Source organism: Botrytis deweyae (genome assembly GCF_014898535.1).
Source record: "Botrytis deweyae strain B1 chromosome Unknown BDEW_031, whole genome shotgun sequence".
Classification (NCBI taxonomy): domain Eukaryota; kingdom Fungi; phylum Ascomycota; class Leotiomycetes; order Helotiales; family Sclerotiniaceae; genus Botrytis; species Botrytis deweyae.
In genome coordinates, this window is record NW_024066238.1 from 126733 (window position 1) to 142229 (window position 15497).

At 43.5% G+C, this 15497-nt stretch overlaps 4 protein-coding genes across 4 annotated transcripts; 2 read left to right on the forward strand and 2 right to left on the reverse strand.

Annotated features, from left to right (window-relative positions):
• Positions 1-123: 123 nt before the first annotated feature.
• EAE98_009820 (uncharacterized protein) lies at positions 124-2039 on the reverse strand (the record flags this gene model as incomplete). Its single annotated transcript, XM_038957441.1, is given in 7 exon segments — positions 124-513; positions 555-743; positions 769-1112; positions 1185-1305; positions 1445-1551; positions 1567-1894; positions 1944-2039. The coding sequence occupies 7 exon segments, from the start codon at positions 2037-2039 to the stop codon at positions 124-126; spliced, it is 1575 nt and encodes a 524-aa protein (XP_038806149.1).
• A 926-nt stretch (positions 2040-2965) lies between these two features.
• On the forward strand, positions 2966-4978 carry EAE98_009821 (uncharacterized protein; the record flags this gene model as incomplete). Its single annotated transcript, XM_038957442.1, has 9 exons — positions 2966-3031; positions 3089-3233; positions 3286-3436; positions 3485-3666; positions 3722-3828; positions 3882-3992; positions 4048-4452; positions 4522-4652; positions 4702-4978. 9 exons carry the CDS (start codon positions 2966-2968, stop codon positions 4976-4978), a joined length of 1575 nt encoding a protein of 524 aa, XP_038806150.1.
• A 670-nt stretch (positions 4979-5648) lies between these two features.
• EAE98_009822 (uncharacterized protein) lies at positions 5649-6783 on the reverse strand (the record flags this gene model as incomplete). The annotated part of the gene is made up of 4 exons (XM_038957443.1): positions 5649-6012; positions 6074-6249; positions 6302-6400; positions 6472-6783. 4 exons carry the CDS (start codon positions 6781-6783, stop codon positions 5649-5651), a joined length of 951 nt encoding a protein of 316 aa, XP_038806151.1.
• Positions 6784-8638: 1855 nt separating this feature from the next.
• Positions 8639-13846, forward strand: EAE98_009823 (uncharacterized protein; the record flags this gene model as incomplete). The annotated part of the gene is made up of 1 exon (XM_038957444.1): positions 8639-13846. One exon carries the CDS (start codon positions 8639-8641, stop codon positions 13844-13846), a length of 5208 nt encoding a protein of 1735 aa, XP_038806152.1.
• Positions 13847-15497: the final 1651 nt, after the last annotated feature.

Consider the following 15497-nt stretch of genomic DNA (forward strand, 5'->3'; position numbering starts at 1 on the left):
CGATTGGGAGATCAAGGAGTTCGCTTCCGGTGGCTGTTTTAAAAATCTTTCTAATCAACTTAACTATAAGATTTCTCCTGCAGTACGCGCTTCTAACGTCTCTTGAATACGCTGACGTGGGAGTCATCGTTCAGCCGGAGTAACCCACCAAGAAATCAACGCCAAGATAGTTGTCGCAACCATGTTCACAGGTGCATAGTTGAGTGTATCTGCTTCTACAGGCCAAACATACGGCGAGTATAAAATAGCCAGTACCCATGCATTCCAAAGCACGGCAATTGCCTGAAACGGCTTACTAAGTCTACCTAGACTCCAAGCCGGTTTTGGAAAGGTCAGAAAAGATGACCGAGACAAATGAGATTGTAGGTAGCTGTTGATGGTACTCCCGCAGCAGAAACGAGAGAGATAAAGGCTAAAGTGGAAGGTAGGATGGTACAATTTATGATAGCTGATACGCCTCAGACCACCAGAATTGCGTTTCTGGGCTGGCCATTGACGATTTTGGATACCCAGCTAGAAAAAGGCAAGACTCTATCGCGAGCAACAGCAAATACTAAGCGAGATGCTGCTAACACTGCAATGGCAGTATTGAGCCAAAGGGCCACGATAAAGATGATGTTCATGAAGATGTGCCCGTCATCTTCGAGAATCACAGCATACAGTGGAACGAATGGCTGTGGACCACCAAAGGAAAAGAATGTATCGGGGTCAGGCAGTGGAAATATCAGAATCCTCGAGTCATACTGAAAGAATAGTGGAGATACATACCACGCAAAAGAGAAAAAGAATCACAACAGCAAACCCACCAATACCACTAATAATCGTGCTCCATAATATACCACGTGCAGCTGTGACTGCTGCATTTTTCGTCTCCTCAGCTACATGACCCGAAGCATCAAAACCGATCAAGATTCCTGCCGTGGCTAAACATGAAAGACACCAATGCCACGCATCCGGAGCACCTGTACCGTTATAGGTAGTTATAAACGCATCATGAGGAGATCTAATACCGATTGTCCGCGCCGTTGCGAGAGGTAGCCAAATGATATTCAAGAGGAAACCGAGGATAACGAATGAAGTCGATAGATAAAATATCCATTTGAAGTAACGAGCTTTTTTTTTTTTTTTTTTTTTTCTTCAGAATTTACTATGTGATTTGATTGTTGCATCGGACAATTACGTACGAGGTAGGAGATTCCATGTTGCAGCTAAGGCTGACATGATCTCGGTTGTGAACCACTGCAGCGCGCGAAACTTGACGTCGGAACTCTCGGATGGGAAGTGTATGTTGAATACTAAGATTTCCTGGGAAGAGATCAGATTTGTAGAGAAGCAGAGAGGTTTTCTACTCTTACAGAGAGCAAATAGTTGACCGCACCCTGAGCGTTACCTACGCAACCCGATTAGCAGGGACGTACAAGCGTCGACTAGCTAGTCCACTTACTCGCACAGAAACTTGTCCAAGCAGTTGTGCTCCACCACGCGACCACAAAGCCAAACAGTCGACCCAAGCGAGGGCCGCAAGCTTCGGTCGCTCATAGATAAATGGATCTGGTAAGTGCTAACGATGAGCATATCTCTGCGATGACAGCCGCAGTGATGAAGGTGAAACACAGCTGGTGATGAAATTTGTCCAGTAGGCTCGATTGTCGCCCGCGGCTATACCAGTCGAAAAGGTAACACGAACACCGCGACGAAGTAAAGAGTGGTTTTTTGAGGTGTGAGTAGTCTGAGTATTTGGATGGCGGGATGGATTGGAGATACACACCGAATGAGGTTGAAAAGTTGTGGAATAAACTGAAGGATCGATGGAGAACCTAAAATACTGGTTTAGTTTGATGGTAGAGACACATCGCCAATCACGTTTTCCTACAGGTTTGTAGCCGAGATTTTCCTGTTTCGTGATTAGCTTTGTGATAGGGATCAGAGAAGGTTCGTTTTACTAAGACGATGGCATCTTCGGTATTACTACTGGGTTCTCCTGGATTATTCACCAGGCCTTTGTCGATAGACTTCTCGATAGATATATGTTTCCCCATCGTGTAAACTCTCAGAAATCTCGATTCCGTGACTCAGACTGCGCCAAAGTGACTGTATCTCAATGATGTGTCGTCTTAATTAGACCACCAGACTGCGACTGTTTATTGTATAGTTGGATAACAGCCGCGGGATATCATCGATACGAGTGTAGTCTGCAATTGATGGGTTTGAGTATTTTCAGTCAAGCTCGTATATTCACCGGTTATTACTAGTAAGCCTCAATAGCACGTCATTATGCCCTCGTAATTGTGCTATGGGTGGTTCTCGCTCATAACTTCAATTTGACTAAGATAAATACATCCCACCTTTCGCCATTTTATAAACTACACTCGACAGAGACATCTCCCGTTCTTGATAGATCAATCAATCTTTTTGAGAGTGTGGAAGCGTTTCGTGCTTTAAAGTAACCACTGTGGAAATCGGCACACATCGCTTATTTGGTGGCAGGGATGATATGACGGCATGTGAGAAGAAAATGTGTTGATCGTGATGGTGGATCCTCAAGATATATGATCTAGTATTCTTCCCCATACTTCCTTGCACATGGTACTCGCGAGATATGCCGCAGTGACTTTAGAGAGTCCAGTCAGATGAGTTGCACTTTACGTCTAGATTATCCAGGAGATGAACCAATAAAATTTCAATCGCTTGTATCCTTGATGACTTGCGCTCCTTATCTGCTCATATGGACTGGACGGGACTGAGAGTCTAGCTGAAAGCATAAATTCTCCCGAAGCTACATCAATCACGCAACTACCGGTCTCGACAATGTGATGCCATCCCCACTACTAGCACGGAGTGCGGCGCCTAGGTGCAGACGCGGCTCCTCTTAACAAAATCTCATGGGTATTTGTGATTCTTCACATCTGATGTCGCTCCCTCTGAGCTTTTTGAAAAGAGATCAGAATACTTGGGACGAGCAATGATGTCGCTGCCGCTCTCTCTCCTTGCTGAATGCACGACATTTATCCTTGTCGGACTTTGTCTCATCGTAAGTTACACAATTTTCGTCCCTGTGATAGCTTGCAATGCCTAAACTCCGAATTAGAGAATTGTTCGCGAATACTTCTCGCCGTTATCATCTATTCCCAGTGCAGGAGTAGGTGCAGCGTACTCTCGCCTATTATGGGCTTTCCCCACAGAATTCAGAGGACGCATAACCTTGGATCTGCCTAAACTTCATGAGAAGCTCGGTATGCTGAAGCATAATAGTTTGGACAGATCATATGAATGACATTTTCATAGGTCCTCTGGTTCGTATCGGCCCAAATGAAGTTTCATTTTACTCCATGGAAATGTATGATGCCGTTCACAAGGTGAATAGCAGATTCAAGAAAGATCCGCGGGTGTATGGAGAGTTTGTACAAGGGGGCAGTCCTGCTTTATTCTCAATAATGTATGGTTCTTTTGAACTCAATGACCGGGTATCAACTAATCTTCTCAGTGACTCTGTGGAACATTCGAAACGTAGGAGACTCATGGGTCAATTGTTTAACCGCAGCCAAATGTATAAATTAGAAGGACTGATGCTGCATCATATCGATCAGTTTGTGCAAACTGTTGCATCAAGTAGAGATAGGGTGAATTTGTTGCCAGTATGTCGCGCACTCGAAGCGGATATTATGTGTATTACTGCCTGTGGAAGTCTTTTGGTGAAAACATGCTGATGGAAACTTTCTAGCCCATTTCTCATTTGGTCATACGATCGGTGCTCTAGATGCATACTCTCAAGGAGCTGAACTTGACATGATAGCAAAAAATGATGAAAAAGCAACTTGGATGCCTCTGGTAAGCTCGAGTTAAGCCAGCCCAACAAGTTCTCATACTAACTTTTCGGATAGTTGACTAGTTTTCCGGGGTTGTGCAATATGTGGGAATGGGTGGAACAAATTATTTCCTCGAAAACAGGATACAGGACTCCATACAACAAAGCAATACACGATTTTCATCAGGTAAGTATTCTTCCATGGGTAAGATTTCAGTCTATCAATGACTAACTTCTGTTAGTGGGCGGAGAGAAGTTGGCGCACAACGCTTTCAGACAACGCAAATCAGGAAAAATCGGCTTCGCCCTTCCCAAATCTGGTCCAGACCATGGTCAATTCAAACCTACCTTCTTCCACAGCTTTGTCGGAAGCGACAGAAAATTTGGGTCCAGGTACGGATACAACCTCAGCAACTTTAGCTCACATTTTGTGGGCTTTAGGAAGTAATCCTGATTTTCAAGAAGAGCTGCTCCAGGATCTTGCCGCGGTGAGCTTTCCCACGGATATGACAACCTTAGAGAGTATACCCAGATTGCGGGCGTGCGTAAAAGAAGGTATTCGATGGACCGGTGCAGCTGCCGCCATGCTTCCTCGTCTTGTACCCGAGGGCGGGGCAGAATTCTATGGATACTTTTTACCGGAAAATGTAAGTACTCCTGCTTTCCTTTCTTGCTGATAAGTTCTCAACATACGCTAACCCAGATTTCTGTTGTAGACAGTAATCAGCTCATCGCCAATTTGGTATCTTCACGACTCAGTCGCATTTCCAAGGCCAAAAGAATTTGATCCGTACCGATGGCTTACATCTGATGGGCAGAAGATTAGAGATGATCCTCTACGGGATAAGTTCTACATACCATTCTCCAAGGGTGCAAATATTTGTATGGGCGCACAGTAAGTCTATCGCTCTTCGTTTGATACCGCCTGAATTGGAGACTTACATAAATTTGTTACAAAGCTTTGCATATCTAGAACTGTTCCTATCGATTTCCCAAATAATCCGCAACTTTCGCGTACACATGCATCCTTTACCTCATCATCGATCATATTCGGATGAAGAGAAAAGGTCTAGCCCTGGAGTGTTCCGGCATGTCGAATTACCAAATCGAAGAGAGTGGGTTGCGGCTGTACCTACTGAACGTTTGACGGTAGCGCTTGAACCAAGGTTATAAATTTAAGCTAGACTTACAGAGCCGGTCTTGGGCATGTGATCCTTCATAGAGGAAGAGCCTATTATTCTGCTACGACTGGTACCCCAATCGTAGGAGACAAAAGATGTCTACTATATTTAATTTAAGATCAAAATGTCTTAATATGGTGTGTATATTTGGGCCCTCATGCAATCATTCTCAGTCTGTACTTGTGGAGATGCCCTAGATTATTGCTCACATTACCTTGATTATTTATGAAGAAGTAAATAACTGCCGATTTGATAAACGTTTTCTTCCTCTTTTCTCCGTATTTATTGTAAGTGTGAGTTGATATATGTGGGTATTTCAAGTTGAGCGAAATTCAGAGGGGGTGCGCGTGAGCTGTTAGGCTCATCTGTAGTAGTGCCGTGATTTTTTTTTCATCAGTGGATTTCGTTCCAGGGTCAATACAGTGCTGCGCAACGGAACAGTTTTGTTTGGGACTCTCGCAGGATTACTTCCGATTGTAAGTAAATGCGCCACATCGATGCGGCAAAGCACAGCACAGCACGGTGCGGCGCGGTGTGATATCTAAATAGTAACACATGCGAAGCTGGTTTCGTTCTGTTCTAATTTTCAACCACTAACGATAATCATGATATCATGTGGAATGATCATCAATCGCTACCAATACACTTCATGTACTCTAGTTCTACATCTGTGCCTGAATGTTCGTCCACATTTTCTCCATGGCCTCGGCTACGTTCGAAGGCAGAGGCCCCTTCGCAATATCAGCAGCGTTAAGAGAGATTTGCGCTGGGTTACTAGCTCCTAGTATCACACCGTCACCTTCCTGGAGAGCTGAATGGTGGTAAATCCATCTCAGGGCTGCTTCTGAGGGAGTGATATCGTAGGGCTGAAGCAAAGCAATAAATTCCTTCATGGTCGAGTGTGTAGGTTCATTGTCATACCTTCTCTTAAAGAAATCTCCCTTTGGATTACCGTCCTCGAATCGAGTTCCAGTGACGTCTGTGCCCAATGTGAATATTCCCGTCAAAAACCCTCCTGCAAGCGGACTATATTGTTCAAGACATGTTAGTTAACCGGATATATTATGAGGTCTGGAGTGCCTTGTACCTATGAGCAATATATGATATCTTTTGCTGGCGTAAGATCGGAAGGAGTTGCGTTTCTGCTTCACGGCAAAGTGCATTGTATTGTCCTTGGTAGTAACTAGGCTTCGGGTAGCCTTCTTTTTCACATGCTTCAAGAAGCTCTTGGAGTTGTGCGACAGAAAAGTTGGATATTCCAAGCTATCTTGTGTTGGCTATTGTTTGAGGTCTAGGTGGTCTAGGGTAGCCCAACTTTCTGGAACTTATCCTGCTGATGAAGTTCATGGAGAGCAGCAAGCGTTTCGCTGATCGGGGTTGATGCATCGGGCATGTGGCAATACAATACATTGATCTAATATGATTGAGTGGGTGAGCATATTGCGGGCTATGGTGAATGATTGACGGAAAAAACAGGGCTTTTACCTTTGCTTTAATACGAGACAAACTTTCCGCGACACTTTCATTGATTGCCGATGTCGTCAATGAGCCCTTACCAGAGAAATCCGCAAGCTTGATCTTAGTATCGATAGCAAAGCTAAGATGGGCATGGTTTTCACTGAGAAGCTGTTCCGACTTTCCCTGCGAGCTAAGAGGGTAGATGGCTGCAGTATCGATGTGTCCAATTTTCAAGGTGACCAAAAGAGCCAGTAGCTGTTGAAGTTCTTCTGCTGTTGCAAAAAGACCTTCTCCAAAAGAAGCGCCACCAAAAAGAGTAAAAGGTGGTGTACCTGGCATGTTTAATATTATAATGGGGTGGGAAAAAATAGAGATTTTGAAGATGGCAATTGGAGAGCAAAAGTAGTAGGATTAGATTATTTGTAGAAATTGGTCTATATAAGTAGCCAGTTCTGACTATGATCCGTGTGGACACCACGATGTCATTAATCATCAGTTAGGCTCGCGCAGTCGACATAAGGCGTTGTAATCTACAACTGTTAGAAGCATTTGCTAGGTGCTGGAAGTAATAACACTTGCTACTAATTTCTACACTAGTATAGAACTCCTAGCCTTCGCTCAATGTCTCCATAGTACTATCAAGCACTTGATCCACCTCCAACAACTATCTTACCAACATGCTTGAGCAAAGTCATGAGCATATGGTTTAATCTGTAGTTGTAGCCCACAGAACTTATGTAATTTATCGGAACACTAGATCCGTATACAGGGAGTAGAACATCCATGAATGGATTAGAGTGTGGATGAAAGTCCGATTGTATCCGTACTGCATAGGCCAATCTTTCAATACCTGGATACTGTGAAGTCAAATTTGATTCAAGTAGAATGGAGTTTTGAACCCAATCGATCTTGGACGAGATTAGAAACCTTCGCAGCAACAAGTTCAACTTGGTATTGGCCAATACCACCAACGCTCATAGCGTCTTCTCACTGATGTGCTTGCAACTAGCAATCAACACACAAGAGTTACTCATTCCAATTCGACGCAGGAACTTAGCTCCCTGATCCCTCCCGTCAGAGGAGAGCTCGCATCTGCCCCCAAGAAAGGGTTTCTTCGTTGTGACAATTAATGGAAAACCACTGAGATCTGTAAAGTTCTCAGACATATTGTCTTCCGGACATCTGCTCGAGTATTTGGTGGTCCAGATCTTTGCTGTAATGGGAATTGGCTCTATGCCATGATACTTCTTCAATCAGAGATGTACCATGTTCAGCGGCCATGTATACGCAGTATACCGGATATGTCGTATACTGTGGCTTTAAAGTATATTGTGAAGTAGGATTTTTCACTAGCAGAAATTCAATATTCAGTCACGTGCAGATGTGTATTATTGCATCACATTCCTCCAATTTATGGGAATAATAATAAACAATAGAGTACCTACAAGTAGTAGCCATACCATTCATTGCCTAGCAACGTAGATAGGCAATGTGGGATAGGTACCGACCCATATTGAGTGAATATTGCAAGGCTATGTACGCTTGAACCGTAGAACCGTACCTTTCTGTCATTGGAGTAAAGACCTAATTTGATACAATGATTGTATACAATTACCTAGGTAATCCATGGATTGTACAGCACTCATCCGTTGATTGGATTCGATTTGACCGTTCCAGGTCGTTGTAGTTGTTGCAGTAGTATGGAAACGTAAGCAGATTGAATGCCTCAGGAATCAAACAAATCAAATTTCTCTTCTGCCGCTAAACATCGCGCTGTACGGACATCAATTTATTTACATAGTCGCCATTTTCTTTACAACTCGAGTCTCTTCTATTCTATCCCCATTCTATTCACAATTATTTCGACAATCACGATAAAAACGCGACGTCTCATTTTTCAATCAATATTAGATTTGAAGAATAATGCATACTTAGATAAATTACTCCAAGTCTTTGCAGTCGATCCCACATTTTTCGCATGCGACATCCCTAAATACTCAATACTCATTTGATGACAACTTCTTCATCTCGAGTTTGCGCATTATTCTGACAACAATTCCAACAATCTTGTTTCACTGGCGATTCAAGATTTATCGACTCGATCCGAGAGGACGCGACAATCATTGTAATCATTGATCCTCGGTCCTGTCGATCACCAAGTCGCGTCATCTAAATTCTGAGCCTTACCTTCGCGATGAATTCACCGCAACAAGCAAATGCTGCTCAGCTGGCAGCACGCAGCATCAAAGCGAAACCTAGAGGCAGATTGGCAGGCCAAAAAAGTAGCGGCTTCCCACCCTTACAAAACAACAACCCTAATAATAATGCTGCCGTTGGCGGTGGAAGCGGTGGTGGTCTGTTTGGTGGAAGTGTAGCTGCGCCCGGTTCATTCAACTTTTCAGCGCCGGCTGGAACACCATCTTTCAGTCCTTCATTTGGAGAATCGACGCCAAATCCGTTCGCACAATCCGCTGCATCAACCAACCACGATGACCCACGTGCAGATACAACAGGTGAAGAAGCTCTAAGAAAAAGCAAGGTATTCAGCGGTGGCTTTAGAGCAGCTGGTGAAAATGAGGAAGCCTTATTTGCTTCGCACTCTCCATTCCATCATAATAATCAACAACAGCAATCCAATACTTTAGGTTCTTCCAATAATACACAACCACAAAATATGTTCGGTGCAACAAACGCGACGCAGTCGAACGCAGGTGGATTCCAGTTTGGATCTTCAACTTCGCAGAATCAAACATCAACTTCAGGTTTCGGTGGCTTCAATTTTACACCTACATCTCAAGCGGCAGATAACAATAGTAGTTCTACTTTTGCCTTTGGTTCCTCGTCACAAGCTCCACCTGCAGTGAATAATAGCACCCCAGCCTTCAATTTTGGCGCGACAAATTCAGGTTCGGCAGAAAATTCTTTGAATTTTGGTGCAAATTCACTTTCAAAGGCACCAAATCCTCTCACCCTTGAAAATCAAAAAGCAAGTAATGTTTATTCTGATCCATCTCAAATTCTCTTTGGTTCCAATAACTCCCCAACAGCCTTTTCTAATTACCAACCCGGCAATTCAACCTTTGACCAACAGTTCTTTCATTCAAACGAAGACGCCGGAAACATGTTTGGCAACCACAAAGTCGAGTATCCTCCAGAAGCTGGGCAAGCGCCGGTACAACCTTCTCAAATTCAACATCCAATGGGCCAACTAGGATTGTCCGCCGACTTTAATTATCGTGGAAGTTTCTTAGCCAGACCAACGGAGTCCCTCTTTGGCAATGGCCATATGCTTACGGACTATCGTGCTAACCAAAATCAATTTGTACAGGAAAATTCGAGTACCTCATTCGGACAGAACAATACCAACAATTCTTTTGGTGCGCAAAATAACTCATTTGGCGGTTCCTTTGGTGGTGGCTTCGGTAATCAAGCCAATACGAGTTTTACTGGTCTCAGTTCTACCAATGCTGCACCTTCAAGCTCTCAGAACTTGTTCGGCAACACTACTGCAACCACATCTGCTCCGTCTTCCTCTTTCACCTCATCCTTCCCTGCAACTTCAGCTGCTCCAAGTACCACGAATTTGTTTGGAAGCACTTCTGCCTCATTCCCCACTACATCAGCACCAACCACTACCAATTTGTTTGGCAGTGTTAACTCGTCATTTCCTCCTGCGACTGCTTCGAGCACTCCACTTTTTGGTGCTGCTAAGCCTGCCGAGGCTACCCCAGCTGCTTCGAGCAACTCATTTTTCGGTAGTGCTAAACCTGCAGAGTCGACGCCATCTACTTCAAGCACTTCCTTCTTCGGTAGTGTCAAACCTGCCGAGTCAGCTCCAACAGCTCCAAGCAACTCATTGTTTGGTAGCCCTAAGCCTGCCGAGTCAACTGCGTCAACTTCAAGTAATTCACTGTTTGGTGGGTTCAAGCCTACTGATTCGACTCCAACTTCTTCAAGCACGTCGAATATCTTCGGCAAACCCCCAGCAACGCCTGCCTCTTCAACACCTTTCACCGGCTTTGGCAAACAAGCAGAATCAACTCCAAATCTGTTCAACCCTAATAACCAGATCAATGGCCAAAGCAACAATCTATTTGGATCAAAATCTGCAGAAGAGCCAAAAGACAAGCAAACTCTTGATCTGTTCAGTCCGAACAGACCAGCCGGCCAACAACTGTTCGAGTCAAATGCAACGAACAGTTCGCCAGAGAAGGCATCTGCCCAGACCCCAAATGCTCTCTTCGCAAGCTTTGGCAAGTCAAATTCTTCAACAGAACATCAACTGGGTGGTGCAGCCAAAGAACAAGCTGTAAGTTTCTTTCCTGATTCGTCGAATGACGAAGCACATCAAGCTAACATTCCACAGTCCGCTGCTCCATCCACCAGCCAATCTGAATCTTCATTCAAGATTCGCGGTACTGCTGAGGCGTCTAGTTTCAACAAAGCTTCTTCTCCTTTCAAATCAGTTGACACCCCAACAGACGCAGCACAACCCGTTACAAGCAACCTATTTGGTGGCTTCTCTTCTAAAATACAAGATTCTCAGCCCTCTAACGGATCTTTGAGCAACGGCTCCGATTCATATTCAATGGCTCTCACTGCTCCTACAGACTCATCTTCGCAATCTCCACCATCCAATAGCAAAGCGCTTGCTCCTGTTAAGAGAGCACTTGCTCCTGGTAGATTGTCCGATTTTGAGTTCCAAGTTTCTGAACCCACAGACATGGAGATGGATACCAATATGCCTGTTAACTTCAACACGGTTCAAAGAAGAGAATTCAAGGCCCTTTGGCGCATTGCATCTGTGCAAAGATCAATGGCAGCTTACTTCCAGCATTTGCCTCCTGGGGCAGACCCATCTAAAGGATTAGCATGGATGGAAGCCAAAAAGAGAGAGATTCTTGCAGAATATAACATTGATCATATTTCCAACAAGCGAGACAGGGCAGCGGCTGATCTTGAGAATGATGAGAATCAAGAAAACAGGAGCCCTCAAAAGCGAGTTAGACAAGATAGAGAACGCTCACATCGTATTCCCAGCCCAGAAAAGCGATCGCGAAGTACTCGTAGTCCAGAAAGACAACGCTCACGTGCGACACATGATTCCGAGTCTGAGATCAATGGCAATTCGGTATTGAAAGCACCAAAACTTCAGCCTGGCCGTTCATCCAGTCCAAGTAAATCGCCTTCGAGAAGTGCAGCTCCAGAACCAACTCCAAGTAAGAAGAGAAGAAGTGAAACTCAATCGGAAATTGGTGGAGAAAGTAGCGGACACAAGAAGAGAAGACCTGAACAGTCGAATAACAACGAAGGAATTGACAGTGGTAACAGCAAGAAGAACGAGGAAGTTGACACTGGTAGCAGCAAGAAGAGAAGAGCTGAGGTTTACTTGACTCAAAATGATCCTGAAGGTATTGAAGATGGCAAGAACAGCAACAAGAAAACTTTAAACGGTTCTAGTTCAAGCACTTCTAACATGTTCAAGAACATTTTGGACAGCCCAGATAAATCAACAAGATCGGTCAGCCCAGAGAGAAAGACCCGGGCATTGCCTGGAGCTACTAAGGAAGCTGCATCAGTACCAGCAGCAGCACCTGTTACAAATCCATTTGGAAATTTGGCAGGTGCTTCTCCCATCAAGTCGAATACCGCTGCAACCTCTACTACGCCAAGCAAGCCTCCAGTCTTCACCTTCGCACCTACATCTACCACGCCTACTACCTCCCCAACCAAACCACCTACATTTACTGGTACTAGCGGTATTAAACCACCTACCTTTGCCGGCGCTCCTACTGGTGGTATCAAGCCACCAACTTTTGGCAGTGCACCCGTCAATTTTATGGCTCAATTTGGAAAAAAGGCTGTTGAATATGCTGAAGATAACGAAAAGATTTTGATGCAAAAAGCTAAGGATGAAGATTTTGATTCTGAGGACGACGACGAGGCTGAGTGGGAGGCTAAGTACAAGGAGAAGAGAGCTGCGGAGCTTAAAGAATTGGAAGAGCTTGCAAAGGCCAAGGCTCCTTCTTTCCTCGTCAAATCGACCGAAACCCCAAAAGCCACCGAGCCAAAAGAGACTGTAAAACCAGCGGCTACAAACATGTTCGGATCAGTCGCCCCCACTACTTCTACCACATTATTCGGACAAGCTAAACCTGCTACCGGCGCTGCTGAGAGTATTTTCAATTCGGCAAATACCTCGAGAGCATCAACTCCTAACTTGTTCTCGAGCACTGGATCCGTCCTTGATGGTGCTGCAAGTGCTCCAGGAAAGACCCCTTCATTTTCTGGTAACCCATTTGCGCATCTTTCTGATGCAGAATCCAAGAATCAGAATGATGAGGACGATGGAAGTTCTGATGGCGGTTCTAACAGCGACGGAGAGGGTGAAAAGAAAGATCCAAGTTACCAACCAAAGCCAAGCAAGACCAATACAAGTACACCTGGTACTCCAGTTGATGAGAACGGCTCTAACATTTTCTCAAAAAAAGCACCTACTGAACCACCAACGTTCAATTTGTTTGGCTCGGCTGCTAAGACTGATGCAGCCAAACCCACCCCTGGTACTGGTGGAAGTCTTTCTAGTCGTATGAGTTTTGGTGCTGCTCCAGAAGAGAAAGACGATTTGGCACCAAAGCCAGCTACAAATATATTCGGTAACTCTTTTGGCGCAACTTCTAGCACTCCCGAAGATAAAACCTGGAAGCCAAATACACCAATTAAATTTGGTAGTGATGCACCATCTGCGCCAGTTTTCAACTTCACTAGTGCTACACCATCCTCCTCTACCCCAACTAAGCCATCAACTAACCCATCGGGGGGATTGTTTGGTAGTTCTGGAACTTCGGCTTCTACTCTCTTTGGTGGATCTACCACTACCACAGGATTCCAGTTCGGCGGTCCACCATCTGCTCCAGCTTCTTCATTCCCTTCAGCAGATGCATCTCGGGCCAATTCACCTGGTGCGACTACCGATGGTGCTGATGACAACGATCCCGAAAAGGTTCATGCTCAGGTGAACCTTTTGGAATCTAGTCCAGGCGAAGAACATGAAGACGCTGTCTACTCTGTTCGAACTAGAGCTTTGAAGTTCAATCCAGCAAAGGCCGGTGAAGAAAAATCTAGTCCATGGGATACCAAAGGTGTTGGACCATTGAAAGTACTTTGCCACAAGGAGACGAAGGCTACTCGAATTGTTTTGCGAAGTGACCCATCAGGATCTATCATCATCAATAGATCACTTCTTTCGCAATTCAAATACGAGGCCAGTGGCAAGACTGTCAAGCTTAATACAGTCGGTGATGATGGAAAGTTGGAAACATGGGTTCTTCAACTCAAAAATGTTGAATTGGCGGAAGAATTTGCCAAGTCGTTGGAGGAAAACAAGATCAACAACAAGTAAGGGTCACTTACATCACTTTATATCATACTTTTTTCAGCGGGAAACGATAACATGTTCATGGAAATAATTTTGGCGTTTGTATTGCATAGCGCGGAATGGGAAAAAGAAGATAACGATTGTACTTGTATTGCGACTTTGATTGTGTTTTTATCTTTTTCCTTTCAAGATTCTCAATGTTAATGGAGATGGAAGGAGGAGTATTTTATGAGCATACTATTCAGTGGCTCCAGCCTATTCGAATTGCTTTACACATTTTCGTACAATAGATAACATCACTTTGTGGGTGGGGAACTACGACTGTGGGATTTTGATAAGGGTTGTATATTGATTGGGCTGTGACCCCTTCTCTTTTCAAAATTTCCATGGGGCATATAGAACCTTGATATTGATGAATGTGTGGTTTAGGAACTCGAATCTGGTCGGAAAGGATTGTAGATAGTATAGGGTCATCCTTCGGTACATTTGTACGAGCATATAACGAAAACATTAAAAATTATTTATTCATTGCGTTTGTTGTATGTGTGAGATGGTTGTTTTCAATTCGGTATGAACGTGATAGGTATATGGTCTATAATTACTCCCTCCAGGGAACTTCTCTCCGTCCCTTAAGATTGGAGAAAATGATAATACAACTTGAGTGTGTTTGTCAAAATAGAGGCCTGTATTGAAGTTTCAGCTCGAGGTAGGTCCTGGAAATCTCTCACTGGTTCAATAATTTGTTTTCCCTTTGCTTTTTTTTTAACACCTAGATACTTCTTGTCCTCCACCATCAAATCGTTGTGGGCACCACTTCCTAGGACTATCCTATTACACTTTTGTCTTTAACTGATTCCTTTATCTTTTTTACTGTATTTTTCATATCAAGGAGCATAAGCTCCGTACTTACTAGGTATCTAACTCACGAAATATCAAAGCACCACCACGACTAATAAGTTCGCAACATCGCGTGGGGGCATAGCACGTGCCGTAAGTTGTAACACACAAAGTCCTCCTTCATCATAATCCTCTCTAGTCGAATACTATCCCCTAGACTGCCAGCTAGCGGCGCCGTAAGTGGTCCGTGTATTAAGCAAGAATATCAATAATTTCATTAACAATATTATATATAAAGACTTCGATATTATATATAAAGATTATAATTTAATAAAAAAATAATAATAAATATATCAATTATATATATAAAGTTTTTTAATTATAAAATAATAATTAAATAATTTTATAAATATTATTATATCTTATCTTAGAATAAAGAAAATATTTTCTAGTGATTTTTATATAATATATACTTATAAAAATATATTAAATCAAAAACTTAATATTTATTAAAAAAAAAGAAAGAAATGAAATATTATATAAAGAATTGAAAGGTGTATTATTTATTTTTATCAAAATAGTAATCGTTGAATAATTATTATAAGAAAACGTATCAAAATAATAAGAAACCTCAAAATCCTGATGTTTTAATTGGTCAATAAGTGCTCATTAAGCGACGGCGCCGCTAGTTGGCAGACAACCCAAATCGGCCTTCCAGATAATTCCAACATCATATGTTCAATCAAGAATGCACAATCTCCACTCTCCTAGAATTGTTACACAGTGGCTTGCTCTCGCATGCAAAAGCGATGCACCAATGTCGTCGTCGCTCTGCGGT